The sequence below is a fragment of the Hordeum vulgare genome, chromosome 7H, assembly GCF_904849725.1.
Source record: "Hordeum vulgare subsp. vulgare chromosome 7H, MorexV3_pseudomolecules_assembly, whole genome shotgun sequence".
Classification (NCBI taxonomy): domain Eukaryota; kingdom Viridiplantae; phylum Streptophyta; class Magnoliopsida; order Poales; family Poaceae; genus Hordeum; species Hordeum vulgare.
In genome coordinates, this window is record NC_058524.1 from 585870561 (window position 1) to 585888423 (window position 17863).

Consider the following 17863-nt stretch of genomic DNA (forward strand, 5'->3'; position numbering starts at 1 on the left):
TGTGAGGCTCGCTCGTCCTTGCTCGGCCTTTGGCGCCTGTCACTAGTAGGCATTCTTGCAATTGAGAAAGGTCATGAACTCAACGAGCGTCGTGTTTAAAATTGGCAACCCTTAATTCGCTCGGACCGGTTACTACTAGTACCACGCCCCTACTACTACTGGCGCTTTCGAGAGAGTGAGAAGGAACAAACAGGCGGGAGAGAGAGAGAGAGAGAGAGAGAGAGAGATACACAGAGAGAGAGAGAGGGGGAGGGAGAGAGAGAGAGAGATCCAACGAGCAGCGCACGGAGGGGCGGGCTGGTGCGAAGCTATCTGGTCAAATCAGGAGTTTTAATTCAGTGAAAAAATTCAGTATATGGAAACAAGATTGGAGTGGCGAAGCCAGCAAATATCTTTGAGGCGGGGCACTGGCGTTACCAGTCCGTTGTGTATAAATAGCAGCCAGGGCGAGGCGGAGAGGTCATACAGATCAGAGCACATAGATCTATCTTCCTCCTCCTCCAGTCCTCTCCTCCTACAGCCGTGGGCCAAGCGAGTGAGCAAGGTAGCGATGGACTCTAGGAAGAGAGATCTTTGTGCTCTGTCGTGTGACCACTCTGGCTTGCCCTAGCTTCTATTTATACACGCCGGACTGGTGACAGCAGTGCCCCGCCTTGAAGATCAGCGTGCGATGGTTTGGTGATATCTGTTGGCTTCACCACTTAGTCATACGCCAGATGCCATCCTTTCCAATCTTTTTTTCATATGTTATTTTTTGCATCGAATTGAAACTGACGGTTTGACGAGCTAGCAAAGCCCACCCGCTCCTCCGTGGGCCACTCATTGGACTGATCTCTCTCTCCTCCTCCTCCACCACCCGGCTATCTTCTGCTTGTCCCTATCCTTCTTGCTCCCTCGAGAGCGCCTGCAGCGGGCGGACAAATAGCAGGGGTGTGGTACTACTAGTGGTAGTAACCGGTGCGAGCGTTTTAAGGGCTGCTGATTTTAAGCACGACGCTTGTCGAGGCCATGGCCATTCTCTCTCCTCCTCTAATAGATTGGTGCTCTTTTGGGCGACGATGGGAACAACCGGAGCCATTCAAGGGCAAATGGGTGGGTTCCCGAACACTACTCCTCGCAATATCCGTCTTCTCCCGTAGCGCAAACTACTACAAACCCTGGATACATACATGGCACTCTTGTGGCATTTGGACTTCATGGTTTATGGTATATGTAAACCGGGCACAATCATGCAAGAACCAATTTATAGTTCATTAGTAGGCAAATGAAAAATAAAGATACAAAAATAGTCTTTTATCTTTAAAGCCGAACAATCTTTTAATATTCCGTAAACCATTTTATAAGGATTGTAATTTGTACAACATGCATTGTTCTAACAATAATAGTAGGAAACATCGTTTATACTAGTATGTATTAATCCACGCAATATTGCCAATTGTGGCAAGTGTCCAAAGTTAGTACTACCTATACCAATAAGCATTATCATGCATGATTGTTTTCCAATTTACATATAGCATAAACCATAAGTCCAACTGCCACAAGAGTGCCATGTAGGCATCCAGGCTTTGGAGTATTTTGAGCTACGTACGGGAGGAGACGGACACTTAGAGGACTAGTGTTCTGGAACCCGATCTGTTTGTTCCCATCGGAGTCCAACATAGCGCTAGTCTATGTAGGGGTGAGAGAAAGGGAGGTGTGGTCTGTGCTCAGAATCCCTGCCATTAATTCGTTCGCGCCCGTTATTACTGCCAGTAGTACCACACCCTTGCTATCTGTCCGCCAGTAGGCTGCTGGCGAGAGAGACAGAGAGAGAAAGAAATCGGTCCAACGAGCAGCCGGCGGTTTCAATTCAGTGCGAAAAATGGCATATGGAAACAAGATTGGACGGGCTGTCATCTGGTGTATGACTTAGCGGCGAAGAAGCCAGCAGATATTATTATTACCTAGCCATCGCCCGCTGATGCTCGAGGCCGGGCGCTGCCGTTACCACTCCGGCGTGTATAAATAGGTGCGAGGGCGAGCCGGGATGGTCACACAGCAGAGCACGAAGCTCTCTCTTCATTCCTCCCCCTCCAGTCCACTCCTCCTAGCTATAGCCGTCAGCCAGCGCGATCGAGTGAGGTAGCGATGGACTCCGTGGATGACCAGCAGCAGCAGGGCCAGAAGAACTACCACCGCCACACCCCGAGCCAGATTCAGGCGCTCGAGGCGTAATATTTCAGTTTCTTCTCGTTTTGTAGTAATCGTCTTATAATGCACTGCAGGTGATCAAAATAGGGAAAATAATGGCGTCTGTGTATTTGCAGGGCGTTCATGCAATGCTCCCACCCTGACGAGACGCAGCGCGCCGAGCTCAGCCGTGACCTCGGCCTTGAGCCACACAAGGTTAAGTACTGGTTCCAGAACCGGCGGACGCAGATGAAGGTGTGTGCTAAATCTCTTGATTATCTCAAGTTTCTTTCGTGATCTTGTTTTCAATTTCGTCCCCAACTGAATGGAATCTGGATGTGGATGCATGGTGTTTGTTGTGGATGGCATGATATGGCAGGTGCAGCAAGAGCGGCAGGACTACGACTTCCTCCGCGCTGACCTCGGCCTTGAGCCACACAAGGTTAAGTACTGGTTCCAGAACCGCCGGACGCAGAAGAAGGTGTGTACGTGCTAAAATTCTCTTGATTATCTCAAGTTTCTTCCATGATCTGGTTTTCAATTTCGTCCTCAACTGAATGGAATCTGGATGTGGATGGTGTTTGTTGCGGGTGGCATGACATGGCAGATGCAGCAAGGCCGGCAGGACAACGACTTCCTCCGCGCGGAGAACGACAGGATCCGTTGCGAGAACATTGCCCTGGGCCATGCGGCCCACCCAGCGCCGACGATTACTACCACGAGCAGCAACTGCGCGTGGAGAACGCCCGGCTCAAGGAGGAGCTTGCCGGCCTCACCTATAAGCCCCTCGGCCGCCCGTTCACGCAGATGCCCCAGCGCACGCCGCAGATGTCGGCCTGCCGAACAGATGGAGGTACTCGTGGTAGTAATGGAGGTACCAATGGACCCTGATGTGCCTACACCAAGCGACCCTAGCGAACGGGAGTACCTCCATTGGTACGTGCTAAATTAAGCTAGCTCTACCTTAGCTACTTCGTCCCTTATTCGTTCACATGATTTGTGGGCGAATTAACCTTTTCAAAACAACATGTACATATACTCCCTCCGTTTCATAATTCTTCTCGTGGTTTCAGTTCAAATAAATTGATTGATTTTGTTTAATTCCTTTCTACATAGGTTTGTCACGGACATACCAGAAGGAGGTGACGTGAGCCGTGGTAAGAAATTAATTTATACCTTCTCCAACTGTCTTCCTTCCCCCCCCCCCCCCCCCCTCTTCCCCCCTCCCCAAAAGGAAAAGAAAAGTGTCTTCTTCCTTCGTAAAGGGATAAAAATATCTCCACATTGAAGAGAATTTTTTTTCGCAGGAACTGAAGTGGTGGCGTACGAGCAGCCGCAGCCGACGGCAGGGATCCACCGTTTGGCATTCGTGGTGTTCCGGCAGACGGCGCGGGAGGCCATCTACGCACCAGGGTGTGGCGCTCCAACTTCGTCACGAGAGACATGGCCGAGTGCTACAACCTCGGCGCTCCGGTCGCCGCCGCCTACTTCAACTGCCAGAGGGAGCCCCATCTCCCCGCTCGAACAGATGGGCGCGCACCACCAGCCGTTCGGGGGTGCCGGCCTGTCGCTCGACCTCGACCTTAGCGGGGCCGGCATGTCCGAAGGGTGTGGGCAGGAGGACTGCCGAGCACATTTTAGCACATACAGACAATAAAATTAGCACCCAACCATCAAACATGCGGCAATAGATCTCTCTTTCGTTGATTCAAACATGTTCCTCGGCATTGTAAGCTCAGTTAGTCTTTGTGTTTTTCATTCTACTCCGAATTGTATTGGGAGACCATATGTAACTTTCGTTGATTTATTTATAAATTGCCGACGTTCAAAAACCTATTTATGAAAGCACCAGCAAGATTACTCGCTCCATGACAATCATTATCCTCCGTGAAGCACAAGTGATATTCGTAACACTAGGTTTGCACGTTCCGTGGTAATCCTATTTGCTTGTAGCAATCATCACAGCTAGCTACAACAATTATTTAATTAATAAGTACTCCCTCTGTAAATTAATATAAAAGGATTTAGATTATTAAAGTAGTGTTTCAAATGCTTTTATATTAGTTTACGAAGGAAGAATTAACAGCAAATATCATTATCAGTGTATCAATTGATACCATGCAATATATGGTACAATTATATTTATGGACATAGCAGTGCGACAAAAAACCAAGATATACACGCTGGCCACCATACAAGATGGTCGAGATTTGCTCAAAAAAAAAAAACAGCCTACGCAACAGATTCCACAAACTGGATGTTCCTTAAAAATATACTTCCTCCGTCACGGTTTAGAAGGCCTACATGAAAATTTTCTAAAACTTAGGTGGTTATTGATTGGCTGTGAGATGGGTTAAAAAATATCATTCACACTGCGCATGCATATAAAAATAGTACAATAAAGTACTAATTAGCTGCTACGAATAAATATAATATGTCCTAAACCTTGTATATTGTGGAAAAGCAAGTAAATTTAACTGTGCCTTCTAAACTGTGAAGGAGGTAGTAGTTTTTTACCCTTGTAAGTTTCCTTTCTACTCCCTCCGTTCCTAAATATAAGTCTTTGTAGAGGTTTCACTAGTGAACTACATACAGATGTATATAGACATACTTTAGACTATAGATTCACTTATTTTGCTCCGTATGTAGACCTCTAGTGAAATCTCTTAAAAGACTTATATTTAGGAACGGAGGGAGTACACTAGTTTTAGTCCAAAGGGGGGCTTTTAATGATAAGTGATGAGGCTACTCACCTCCGGCATTCATGGCCGGGTGCAACAACCGATGGCCTGGCTTCAACTATGAGAACCGGCACTGTTGGTTACAAATCTTAGAGCAACTACAATAAAATCGAGTCAGCGGGTTATAAAAAATAAATTAGTACTCCCTCCGTTTCTAAATAAGTGACTTAAAAATGATTCTATTTTATATTAAAATTAGTACAAAACTAAGTCATTTTTAGTCACTTATTTTAAAACGGAGGGAGTATATTTTTACTTAGTTGGAGAAAAGTGAAGAGGAGAGAGAAGATAAGCGGGCTCTTTGTTAAGAGCCAACTCTAGCACGTGTTCCTAGCATTTTGTGAGAATGAAAGGTGGATGATATAATAAAAAAATAGTACATTCTTCTAATCAACTATTATAGTACACATTGACTATAAATTAGGCTATAAATGACATGACAATGACCTATAGCTGGGGTCTCAATTTCTGGTCATAGTTGATGATTTCATCCAGCAACGATGCCACCCTTGAAGTGGATGTCATGGCCACCAGTGAAGGTCTGCCGCCTCTGATAAATCTCACAATGCCTATCCTCTCCCACAGTTTCGTGCCGCCGTCCGCAACACTAATGTCGTGTTCCACAAGTCCAAGAGAAACACAAGTCAAAGCAAGCTTGATCTGTAGCAGTGCTGGTAGATGCAAAAAATTGATAGATCTTGTCAAAAAAAATTTTAAATCATAGGTCTTGAAACAAAAGGACTAATCGACAGCTATGAATAGTAGCATATTCAATTTGGGTTGTGAGTTGAGCCCATAAATGATAATGTGGGATTGTATTTTTTATGCCTCAAGCTACACACTAATTTTAGACTTCAACTTTTCTGATATATATAACAGATCCGTGTAACATACTGTTACGAATTTTCTTCACAATTTTTATAAACTTTTACAAATGCCAAATTGCATGGCAGCGCCGAGAGTACTCCATGTTGGACGCATTGGATACTTTCTCGAACATTCCAGTACAATACTTTCTCGAACATTCCAGTAAAGAGCTCTTGCTTGTTTCCACGAATATACAGTGATTAGGTGATGCAATATTACATTGTGAAGTTCTCATTTGTTCCAAATACACGCACTGTATTTAGGCTACTGAAAGGTCACATTGTGAAGAACATCCAGCAAGAGAGCATACACACATGCAGTGGGGTAGCTAGAAATAAAATGGAGGGTGTGCACACTTTTAAAAGGGCCATTAGCTCCCATGCGAAGTCGTTGAGTTGAATTATCTCTTATGCGACGTCGTTGGTTGTAATGGCTCTCATGCGACATCTCGCAGCGCAGAAATAGCTCAAGCAACACAACTCGTTTTACGGGGCTGGCTGGCTATTAGTTAGTCTGAGATTTGGTTAGGAATGTGCTCTGACTGGTGGGGTCCACCTAGGGCCACGTCGTCAAGAGTCAACCGTCCACTTCTCGACCGGTGACTGTGTGACCATACTCTACTCGACCGTGCGCGACTGGGCGAGCAGCGCCGCCGTGTGCATCTTCTCCGGCAGAGGTCTGCGGTGGTGGAGCGACTTTCTCGGCAGCGGCAGAGCTATTGCGAGTGATTATTTTCGAAACTCTAGTCCCATTCCCCAGAATTTTGGATAGATCTGTGGCCTCATGCTCTGTTTCTTGGCGATTTAGAATCTCGATTGGATAGGAGCGCGGGGGCTGAATTAGATGGAACGAGGAGACAGTGCTTCAAATCGGTAATGTCGCCCCTCCCTCTTTTCTCTTTTAGCTGTTATCAAACTCGATTTGGTAGTGACCGTAGCTTACACTGCCGCTGCTCGCCATTGACAAAACAGGGGAGGTTCTGGTTCTGCCACCACATTCGCAATTATAGTGAATTTTGTTCCCTGTAAAGCCAAGCTCAATGATGGTAGTGTCCAAGACATTTATAGAGATACCTCCGTGAGGTTGGATGTCGAACTTGCAGATGTTGATCCCCAGGAATTAGAGAGCATGAAGGAGAAGGCCGTGGGCAATTTGGTGGAGAGAATTGGGGAGAGTATTGTTTGGGGTCCAGAACAAGAGGTATCTCTGCAACGTTTTGACAACTATTATGGTGAATATGTTAGAATTGAAGATGGAGAATCCATGGTTGCTGAAATTGATCAGCAAGAAGGGTGGGCATGCAAACAAGTAACATTTTATGCAGATCTAATTGATGTGCAAACTAATTCCAGAGTTGGTTATGTGCCATCAAAGATGGCTACACAGCTAGAAGATGATGTGTGGGTTTAACAAAAGAATAGTATGTTGGCATTGTTGACTGAACCGACTGTACTAGATGATGACACAGGGATTGATGCAGATGGAGAGGAGGGAACCCATGGTGCTAGGAAGATTGTTGTTGACTGGAATGTAGTAGAGTTGAATGAAAAAACAGATTTGGTCATTGCATCAATATCTTACATTGATATGGCCGAAATGTTTGGCATTCAAGTTGATGACAAAGGTAAGGAGAAGGATGACAGTTCTTTAGCTGCTGATGGTAACACAGGCCCTAGAAATGCAAATGAGGATGAAGAAGAGCTGATGAGAATGGCTGCAGATGATGTGGATGATACAAATGATAATGAGTTGCTTTGTTTGTATGACAAAGAGAACCCAGTTATTGAGGTCGGAAAGTTGTGGCCAAGCATGGTTGAGTTTAGGATGTCTTTCAGGACCTATGTAGTGAAAAAAGAGTTCGAGGCCAAGAATATGTGGACTGATCGAAAGAAATTTTATGCTCGGTGCAAAGGTTATGATGGTGGCGGCAATGCTTGCAAATGGTACATATCTGCCAGACTACAACCTGATGGAAGTACAGTAAGGGTAAATAAAATACCACACCAGCATACATATATGACCACTTCACACAAAGTTTCAAAGATGACATCACAACTTTGGATTACAGAGAAGATTACACCTATTTTAGCCAAGACTCCAAACATTATTGCAAAGAGGCTTAAAGTTGACTTGGAGAAGTTGTACCCCATCCAATTGCAATATACCACAGTGTGGAAAGCAAAACAAAGGGCCATGAAATCATTGTATGGTGACTGGGCAAATACATTTAGGATGTTGTATAGTTTTAAAGCAGAGGTGGAGAAGAGGTCACCTGGAAGTGTGATGGAGATAGATATAGAGGTAACAAATGATGGCAAGGTTTTTTTCAGCAAGTTTTTTATGTGTTTGAAGCCTTGCGTAGATGGATTCAAAGCAGTTTGTCGTCCATATTTGAGCATAGACTCATCTTTTTTGACTGGAAAGTGGAATGGTCAGTTGGCTGCATGCAATGATCTAGATGGACACAACTGGATGTTCCCAGTTGCAATAGGAATGTTTCAGTCAGAGACAGAGGCATCATGGATATGGTTCAGAGGGAGTGCTTTGGACATATGTGGATGAATCTGATAAAAAATTCAAAGGAGATGAATTTAGGCGCATGTGGCTGGCAGCAAGATCGTACACCAGACAAACACATTCCTATCACCTTGGTAAGATATTGACATCATGTAGTGATAATGAATTTGCTTCATGGTTGAACAACCACCATTCTCTGTTGTGGTACAGATCAGGTTTTAATACTGCATAAAATGTGATCATATCAATAACAACTTGGCAGAAAGTTTTAACAACAAAGTGAAGGAATTGAAAGACTTGCCTGTGCATGACATGGTGGACCAAATAAGGATCATGATCATGCGTTTGTGGGAGTTGAGAGGAAAAATTGCTAATATTTTGGAAGGGGAGAAGCTTCCATCAGTGGTACAATAGGTGGTCAACAGGAGTAGAAATCTTTCACATCTATCTATTGAGAAATCTTCCTTGTGGGGTGCTGAAGTTAGAGATACAAAGAGTGGCAAGAGGCATGTGGTAAATACTGAGTTGCATGAATGCACTTGCCAAGAGTGGCAACACACTGGAAAACCACGTGAGCATGCAATACTTTTTTTGGCATCTAAACCTAGGTTAAATATGCACCCATATTTGCATGAGTATTATTCAGTACAAAAATTCAAAGTTGCATATGCAAGTCCAATTCCTGCACTGATTGACCAATCTTAGTGGCCTGAGGTAGAAATAGAATTTACCGTGTGTCCCCCTGTCACTAGAAGAAAGGCTGGGAGGCCAAAACAGAGCAGATTGAAAGCTTGGTTTGAGAAAGGTGGTTGTAGTAGGAAGGGGAAAAAGGAAAAGGAAAAGAATGAAAAGCCCAAAAGGGCTCAACAAGGTTAAAAAAATAGGTGCAACTTGTGTGAGGTACTTGGGCACATAATTGGTTCATCCAAATGCATCTACACTCCTAAGAGGCCAAAGTATGTTTATGTTACTGTTTTTGCAAGTTTTTGATTTTGCTACTTGTTCTAGTATCTAACCAAGTTAAATGCTTTATGTTTTAGGAGGAAGCATGCAGAAAAAGTCCCACCTCTTGTTGTTGAACAATGCACTAGTGAAAAAAGCAAGACTCAATGGCTTTAGAAGGAAGAGAACTATTACTGCTGAAACTGTTACAGCTGAACATGAGCTAACTGAAACTTTTACTACTGAACATGAGCAAACTGAAACTGTTACTGCTGAACATGAGCTAATTGAAACTGTTACTAAATATTTTTTGCAGGCGCTAGGACAATCTGAAACTGTTGCAGATGAAGCAGCTGTTGTGCTGCCATGCCTGGAGGTTGTGCCATGTTTGGAGGTTGTGCTGCCAAGTGTTGACTTGCAAACTGAAACTGTTACTGAATCTGCTTTGACAGCTGTGTTGCCATGTTTGGAGGTTCTGCTGCCAAGTGTTGAGTTGCAAACTGAAGAAGTTGAACAATGTATGCCTTCTACTCATTCTGCAGAAGTGCAAACTGAAGAAGTGGGACATGGTCAGGTGCAAAAGTTGAGGGGGCCTAGTGGAGTTGTTGGCAAGAACAGCAAGAGCATCGACATCAAGAAACTGTGCGCCGTGGAACCAAACAGTGGAAAAAAAGAGAAGAAATTGAGTGGTAGAAAGAAGCAAAGGAAATAGAGTCGAAATCATTCAAATGTGATGTGATTTGATTTGAAAACTTAAATTTGTTGTCATTTGATGTGAAAACTTATGTTCTTTTATGTAAAACTTATGTGCTATGATGTTGATTTGACTTGAAAATAAAATTCAAATTTGAACCGACATTCAAATTTGAACCTATCTCCAATATTTTTGGAGTTCATTTGTTTGTCCTGTGATGTTGCACTGTTATATATACTACTATGCACTTTAGTTCATAAATCCAACCCTTTTTGCGAAGTCCAACTCATAGTCACTGAAAATGTTGTCCAAACAGGCTCCAAAGTAAGGGAAAACGACCCCATTTCTAAGCAAGTTTTTTTCAACCTTCTGAAAATCGCCCAAAAAGATTTTCTTAGCTTATATTATACCTATATAGGATCAATACAAAGTCTCACCTTTTTTTGAATAAGTATTCATATTATTAATTTATTTTTGAAAAAGCACCCTTTTATACAAAGTCAGCAGCAAAAAAAAGTTTAAAAATTTAAAATGCAAAAATAACTTCAGATCCTCCTTAGTCACTCCAAAATGAAGCTAAGGTGAGGTTTTCTGATTTTTTGAATTTTCAAAACCTAAAACCCTCTTCTCACTCTTTTGAACTCTATGCAACCTGAGTCGAGATAGTCCAATTTGTGAAGGTTTTTTCATGCAAAGATCATTACATCAAGTTTATCATTTTATATCATAACTATGTAACATAAAAAGACTATATGTGCTGGTTTTTCATTTTTTAGATTTTTGTTGAATTAGTTACACACATTTGAATGTTGAGTCAAACCTTTCAAAACCCTGTTGACTTCCTCCAAACCGCATCTAACCCTAACACCTTCTCAAAATCACCCAAAAAGATTTTCTTAGCTTATATTATACCTATATAGGATCAATATGAATTCTCACCTTTTTTTGAATAAGTATTCATATTATTAATTTATTTTTTAAAAAACACCCTTTAATACATAGTCAGCAACAAAACAAGTTTAAAAATTTCAAAATGCAAAAATAACTTCAGATCCTCCTTAGTCACTCCAAAATGAAGCTAAAAGGTGAGGGTTTCTGATTTTTTGAATTTTCAAAACCTGAAACCCTCTTCTCACTCTGTTGAACTCTATGCAACCTTAGTCGAGATAGTCTAATTTGTGAAGGTTTTTTCATGCAAAGATCATTACATCAAGTTTATCATTTTATATCATAACTATGTAACATAACAAGACTATATGCGCTGGTTTTTCATATTTTAGATTTTTTTTAATTAGTTACACACATTTGAATGTTCGGTCAAACCTTTCAAAACCCCGTTGACGGCCTCCAAACCCCATAACCCTAACGCCAAACTGCGGCCGTCGGATAGGCCGCGGGTGTGGGGGAGTATCTCAGTGACCGTTGGACCGAGCGGATAACGTTGAGCGGGGGAGCATCTCACTGACCGTTGGGCCGAGCGGATCGGCCCGACAAAGCCTGGCGTGCGTCGCAGCGAGATGGACTACCCTGCATGTCATACAACGACATCGCAACCTAGCTATTCTGCCAAATGAACACACCCTAGCCGCCATGCAGCGACACATTAAAACGGGAGGCAGGGCGCAGCGGTACGTCGCATCGAAGCTATTTTTAACAATTGCAAGCACGAACCTTAGAACATAGGATGGACGCGTCGGTGACACAGTTTCTCACGCCGATAAAAAATGAAGCATCTCGCATGTGCCACCCGTGCCTCTTTGGATGCTCTGCCGTTTTTTGCACGCCCATTAATTATGCCACCATGCGGAGGAGAGAAAACGATCGATCGTGTACATTTACTACGGCTGCAATGGGGCACCATATCCTCATCCTTCTCACACTCATCTCTCAAGCCTCCTCCTCTTCTTTTTCTTCCCGAGCGAAATCCAACCCCACTCGAGCGACGATGCATTTCAACGGCCCGACTTACCGTCGCCCTCGCACCGTGTCGGAGAGGCAGTACCCGCTCGGCCAATTCGTCGAGAATAGCCTGAGGATCTGGGCCATCTCAAGGTGGAGGGGTCCTAGAGAGTTGGCTAACTTCTTCCTCCACGCCGGCTACCGCCACCTCCCTCCGGGCACTCCGCCCATTTTCCACCTGCACGAGCATGTCGATGGCAACCCCAACGGCTTCGTCATCAGCCTCTTCATCACCTTCACCAACCGCTACGACGCGCACCACCTCCTCGGCCAGGTGTTTTGGTGTGGATGTGAGTTCATCGCGTTCACCACCTACAACATCTTCACCAACTTCCACCACATCATCCCCGAGCCCAACGGCATGCACGCCCTCCCCTACCAGATGCCGCCCCCGGAGGAACGCGAGTGAGGGGCGCCGGCGAAGGAGCGGCCAAGGAGACTTCTGCTGGCCGAGGAGTCTTCTGTTGCCCGAGGAGTTTTTTTTATATTTTTATCTAGTAGTTGGGGCGTGTGTGCCTGTCTTTTTATATTTTATGTTGTATTCTACTAGGGTACCTGATGCCCCTTATATTTTATGTTTTATGTTTTATCGTAATATTTCTATCTAGTTTTATGTTTTATGCGTTATATGTTTTATGTTTTCTCTCCATGCACTAGCTTTGCCGGAGAACCATGAGTGAGGAGGGAAGAACATTTTTAACATAAACCTAAACCCTAAACCCTAACAACCTACTCGGAACATATTAATATTTTATGAATTATGCAATATATTAATGTCTGCCGATAGAAATGACAGAGAACTGCTCGGAAACACCGGTGCACAAACTTTGTAAACACCGGTGCACAAACTTTGAAAACACCATAACAACCTACTTCCCAAATGCGTTTTTCGAGGCTAACTTTGACTTTGACATGCAAGTCATATTGTATGCATTAGTCATATTCTAAGAAACGGAGGGAGTATATGACATGCAAGTCATATTATATGCATTAGTCATATTATTCTTGTACATGCGGTCAAATGATACTCCCTCCGTTTCGGTGCATTAGTCATATTAGAAGGTGCACTCCAACCTAGGCACGTAGAGATTGGGTGCACTGCTAGTCAATGCTATTAATTAGAAGATCTCTTCAAACCCAAAAAACATGACGCATAAACTGCATGCATTGTTCCTTCAATTAATAGATGGGATCTAATTAATATGCATGCAACTACTCCGGATGAAACAAGCGGCAATACTTGGTTTAACTCCATGCAGATGTGTCTGCGGGGGGTGGAATAACTCCATGCAGATGTGTATGCGGGGGGTGGAATAACTGCATGCAGATGTGTATGCGGGGGGGGGGTGGTGGAATAACTGCATGCGAATGTGTATGCGGGGGGTGGAATAACTGCATGCGGGGGTTGGAATAAAGCCCACAATTTTCTCTCCATGCAGATGTGTATGCGGGGGGTGGAATAACTTCATGCATTTCTGTTCGCCGCGGTCTCCACCAGTGCATGCACGATGAAGGTTCGTTTACTAACCGGGAGGTTACCGCACGTTAATTTTTTTTCCACTATATACAACTTTTTATATCAATGGGCCTGTATATATCGATGTCAATGACCGTGTGCACTTTTTTGCACTAACTACACCTTTTTTATCAATGGGCGTGAATATGTTCTATTCGGCCCTGCCTACCTTTTATATGGGCCTGGCCTTTTCGGGCAATTGTCGACGAACCATTTTTTATTCCTTTTTTCCCTCTACCACTGAAACTGACCACGAACTGCAGAACTGTAAAAACGGGGCCGAAACAGAGTGGAGAAGACGAGAAAACATGCCGAATTCATACAGTGCAACAGTTTTATTCAAACATCCATATCATTACGATTACAGATGATGCCCAATCTATTCACTAACGACTAATTATCATCACATAAACAAATGCGAGAGCAATTACACAAACATTAAAAATTCCGGCCATCAAATTGCCCTGGTTCTTCAATTCGATTAATTTCTTCATCTTCTTGTTGAGCTTCTTCAGCTCTGCCATCCCTGCTGCATCCCCCACATTAGCACCAATGGAATTACCAGACCCAGGGGCCCCAGATCCAAACTTCTCCGCCTCCAACGGTAAATCGAGCTCCCATGATGCACCCTCCAGTTGAATCCGATCTATGTACTCATCTAGCCACTCAAAATGGGCGCATTGCTTTAATTTCTGAAATCGGAAAGATGAACCCTAAATCCCAAATCCGATGAAAAATATGAAATTGGGGGACAAAAACCAAAATTGGCATATTGAGAAGTAAACTTTCAGCTTTCCCTGCTCTTTTTTTCTCTCGCATTCCACGAATTCCCGCCCAAGGTTGCCATTCTTGTCGGTCGTTGTGACTAGCCGCTTCAGGGGTGCGGTACGTGGACATGTGATACGTTGGTGCGGTACGTGGACATGTGATACGTCCCCAACGTATCTATAATTTTTTATGGTTCCATGCTATTATCTTGTCAACTTTGGATGTTTTATATGCATGATTATGCTATTTTATATCTTTTTTTGGACTAACCTATTAACTCAGGGGCAACTGCCTGTTTCTGATTTTTCTGTGTTTTTGGCCCATTTTCAGACGGAGTCCAAATGGAATGAAACTTTATGATGATTTTTTTGGACCAAAAGAGACCCCCGAAGCTTTGGGAGAAGGCCAGATGGGCCACGAGGGAGTCACAAGCCCTCACCCGGCCACCACCCCCCCTGGTGGCGCGCAGGCTTGTGACCTCCTCGTGGGCCCAACTGACGCAATTCCACCGCCATAAATTCCTATAAATTCAGAAACCCCCAAAAAGAAACCTAGATCGGGAGTTCCGCCGCCGCAAGCCTCTGTAGCCACCAAAAACCTATCTGCAGCCCGTTCCTGCACCTTCCCGGAGGGGGAATCCATCTCCGGTGGCCATCTTCATCATCCCGGCGATCTCCATGATGCGGAGGGAGTAGTTCTCCCTCGGGGCTGATGGTATGTACTAGTAGCTATGTGTTTGATCTCTCTCTCGTGTTCTTGAGATGTTTTGATCTCGATGTACCATGGGCTTTGCTACTACAGTTGGATCTTATGATGTTCTTCCCCCCTCTCTCTTGTAATGAATTGAGTTTCCCCTTCGGAGTTATCTTATCGGATTGAGTCTTTGAGAACACTTGATGTATGTCTTGCACGTGACTATCTGCTGCGATCAACTTGCGGGTTTGTGACAATTGGGAACCTATGCATATGGGTTGGCACACGTGGATTCATGTGAGTACTTGATGTATGTTTTGGTGATCAACTTGCGGGTTCGTGACATTGGGAACCTATGCACAGGGGTTGGCACATGTTTTGACTCTCTGGTAGAAACTTTGGGGCACTCTTTGAAGTTCTATGTGTTGGTTGAATAGATGATTCTGAGATTATGTGATGCATATCGTATAATCTTGCCCACGGATACTTGAGGTGACAGTGGAGTATCTAGGTGACATTAGGGTCTTGGTTGATATGTATCTTAAGGTGTTATTCTAGTACGAACTCTATAATATATCGATCGGAAAGAATAACTTTCTGGTGGTTTCGTACCCGACAATAATCTCTTCGTTTGTTCTCCGCTGTTAGTGACTTTGGAGTGACTCTTTGTTGCATGTTGAGGGATGGTTATATGATCCAATTATGTTATCATTGTTGAGAGAACTTCACTAGTGAAAGTATGAGCCCTAGGCCTTGTTTCCACGCATTGCAATATCGTTCGTGCTCACTTTTACCATTTGTTACCTTGCTGTTTTTGTAATTTCAGATTACAAAAATCTATATCTACCATCCATATTGCACTTGTTTCACCTTCTCTTCGCCGAACTAGTGCACCTATACAATTTACCATTGTATTGGGTGTGTTGGGGACACAAGAGACTCTTTGTTATTTGGTTGCAGGGTTGCTTGAGAGAGACCATCTTCATCCTACGCCTCCCGCGGATTGATAAACCTTAGGTCACCCACTTGAGGGAAAATTGCTACTGTGCTACAACCCTCTGCACTTGGAGGCCCAACAACGTCTATAAGGAGAAGGTTGCGTAGTAGACATCAACATGCAGGGCACCTTGTCATGGGCACTTCGCCATAGCGTGGCCATGAGCGGCGGGAGGCTGAAGCGGAGCTCGACATTGCTAGGTCGCGGCCCCGAATGGCCTTGCTCCTCGTCGTCGCCGCAGAAGAAGAAGAACAACGGTCAGGGAGCGGGGCCAGCATGGGAAGGTCGCGGTATTGCTCTCGTACCAATGTTGAGCTGGATAAGTTACTGGGTCTCATGCTGTGGGTCCCGCTTTGTTACGTAGGGGCTCACCTGATTCTAGTTTTAAACATGTATCTTTCGATTAGGCAGCAGTGTCGCACGGCAGCTATTTCTGCGCTAGGAGATGTCGCTTGAGAGCCATTACAACCAACGACGTCGCATGAGAGATAACGCACATCAAAAATTCGCATGGGAGCTATTCGCCCCTTTTAAAATGTTAGGTCCATTTCAATTGGTTTGGATGGGTCTTCAAAATCTGCTAATGTTTACTAGTACAAAAAGAGGCTTTCAGCCGGAGCAGAAAAGGCCATTAAACCCGGCCAGGCATTGGTCCCGGTTCGAGCTGCCAGGGCCTCGTGAGGCAATAGTCCCGGTTCGATTCGACGCGTTAGTCCCGGTTCGTGCCAAAAATAGGGACTAAAGATCCAACGACTGACACGTGGTAGGCTATTAGACATCATTTTAGACAAAAGCCGGGACTAAAGTTTTGCCTATATATACCCTCGCCCCTTCCATCCGATCCTCTGTTTTTTGGCTATGTGAGGTGTGCATGCCATGCTCTTGCCACCCTTCTATCACCACAGGAATCAGCTTCTTTGCCGTATCCCATCATAGACGGCAAAGACAAAATTGCTGACGGCAAAGACAAAATCACAGACGGCAAAGATTCTCACGGCCGACAAAATTTCTGCGTCAGCCTACGACGACATAGGACCTTCTTTGCCGTCTGCCCCCCCAAAGCGGACGGCAAAGCTCTTTGCCGTCAGCTTTCCTTAGGATCAGTCGACAAAGTGCTCGAGACGATTGCTGACAAGCGTTGCCTCCGTTAGGGGATAACACAGGCTTTCCCGTTTGCTGCCTCCCCCTCCATCTTTGCCATCTACCCCCCCCCCCTCCATGTTTGTCGTCTGCCTACTCCTCCCCTCCCCCCTCCATATTTGTCGTCTGCCTCCCCCTCCATCTTTGCCGTCTGCCTACTCCCCCCTGCCCCCCTCCACTCTTTGCCGTCTGCCTCTCCCCCCCTCCACTCTTTGCCGTCTGCCTCCTCCTCCCCCCTCCTCTGTGCCCTCTTCTTTGCCGTCTGCCCACCCTGGAGGCTGACGGCAAAGAGACTATATAGACACCCCAGGATGCACTCCTTTTTTTTGTTTTATATTATTTCACAGCACATATATATATATATATATATATATATATATATATATATATATATATATTTGACAACAAATTTATATAATTCACCACACATATATGATATATAGTTCACCACACATATACTTGCCAACACATATATATAATTCACCACACATATATGATATACATTTAAATCAATGTACATCCCCATATATCCAAAGAACCAACATACAAAGTATTCCACTGTTTATCCATATATACATATACATATAGTTTGACATTGTTCATCTACTCAAATTAAAACTAGATGATATACATATAAAGTTCATCCATCGACATTGTTCAACTCCATGAATGCCAGCTTCCATGTATGTAGTATATCCAATCTGCAAAAATGTGAATAAGAAAGTCAGAAGAAGAACAAAATATGATGTTTTTCAGCTAATTATGTCATTTTTAGCGGAAAAAAAGCTAAGAATATAATATTCATGAGCTAACCAAGGTTCTTATGCCATTTTTAGCTTATTATGGTATTTTGGAGCTAA

At 44.1% G+C, this 17863-nt stretch overlaps 1 protein-coding gene across 1 annotated transcript; it reads left to right on the forward strand.

The window, feature by feature from the left end:
• Positions 1 to 1624: 1624 nt before the first annotated feature.
• Positions 1625 to 4005, forward strand: LOC123410899 (homeobox-leucine zipper protein ROC4-like). Its single transcript, XM_045103826.1, has 6 exons — positions 1625 to 2210; positions 2307 to 2424; positions 2549 to 2650; positions 2777 to 3105; positions 3286 to 3326; positions 3477 to 4005. Exons 1-6 carry the CDS (start codon positions 2128 to 2130, stop codon positions 3824 to 3826), a joined length of 1023 nt encoding a protein of 340 aa, XP_044959761.1. The 5' UTR covers positions 1625 to 2127; the 3' UTR covers positions 3827 to 4005.
• Positions 4006 to 17863: the final 13858 nt, after the last annotated feature.

Bases quoted from the DNA above. Each gene is read 5' to 3' on its own strand.
- LOC123410899 (XM_045103826.1), top strand. From the start codon at position 2,128: ATGGACTCCGTGGATGACCAGCAGCAGCAGGGCCAGAAGAACTACCAC. The intron at 2,425-2,548 runs GTGTGTGCTAAA...ATGATATGGCAG, and splicing joins ACCGGCGGACGCAGATGAAG to GTGCAGCAAGAGCGGCAGGA. The intron at 3,327-3,476 runs GTAAGAAATTAA...TTTTTTTCGCAG, and splicing joins AGGAGGTGACGTGAGCCGTG to GAACTGAAGTGGTGGCGTAC.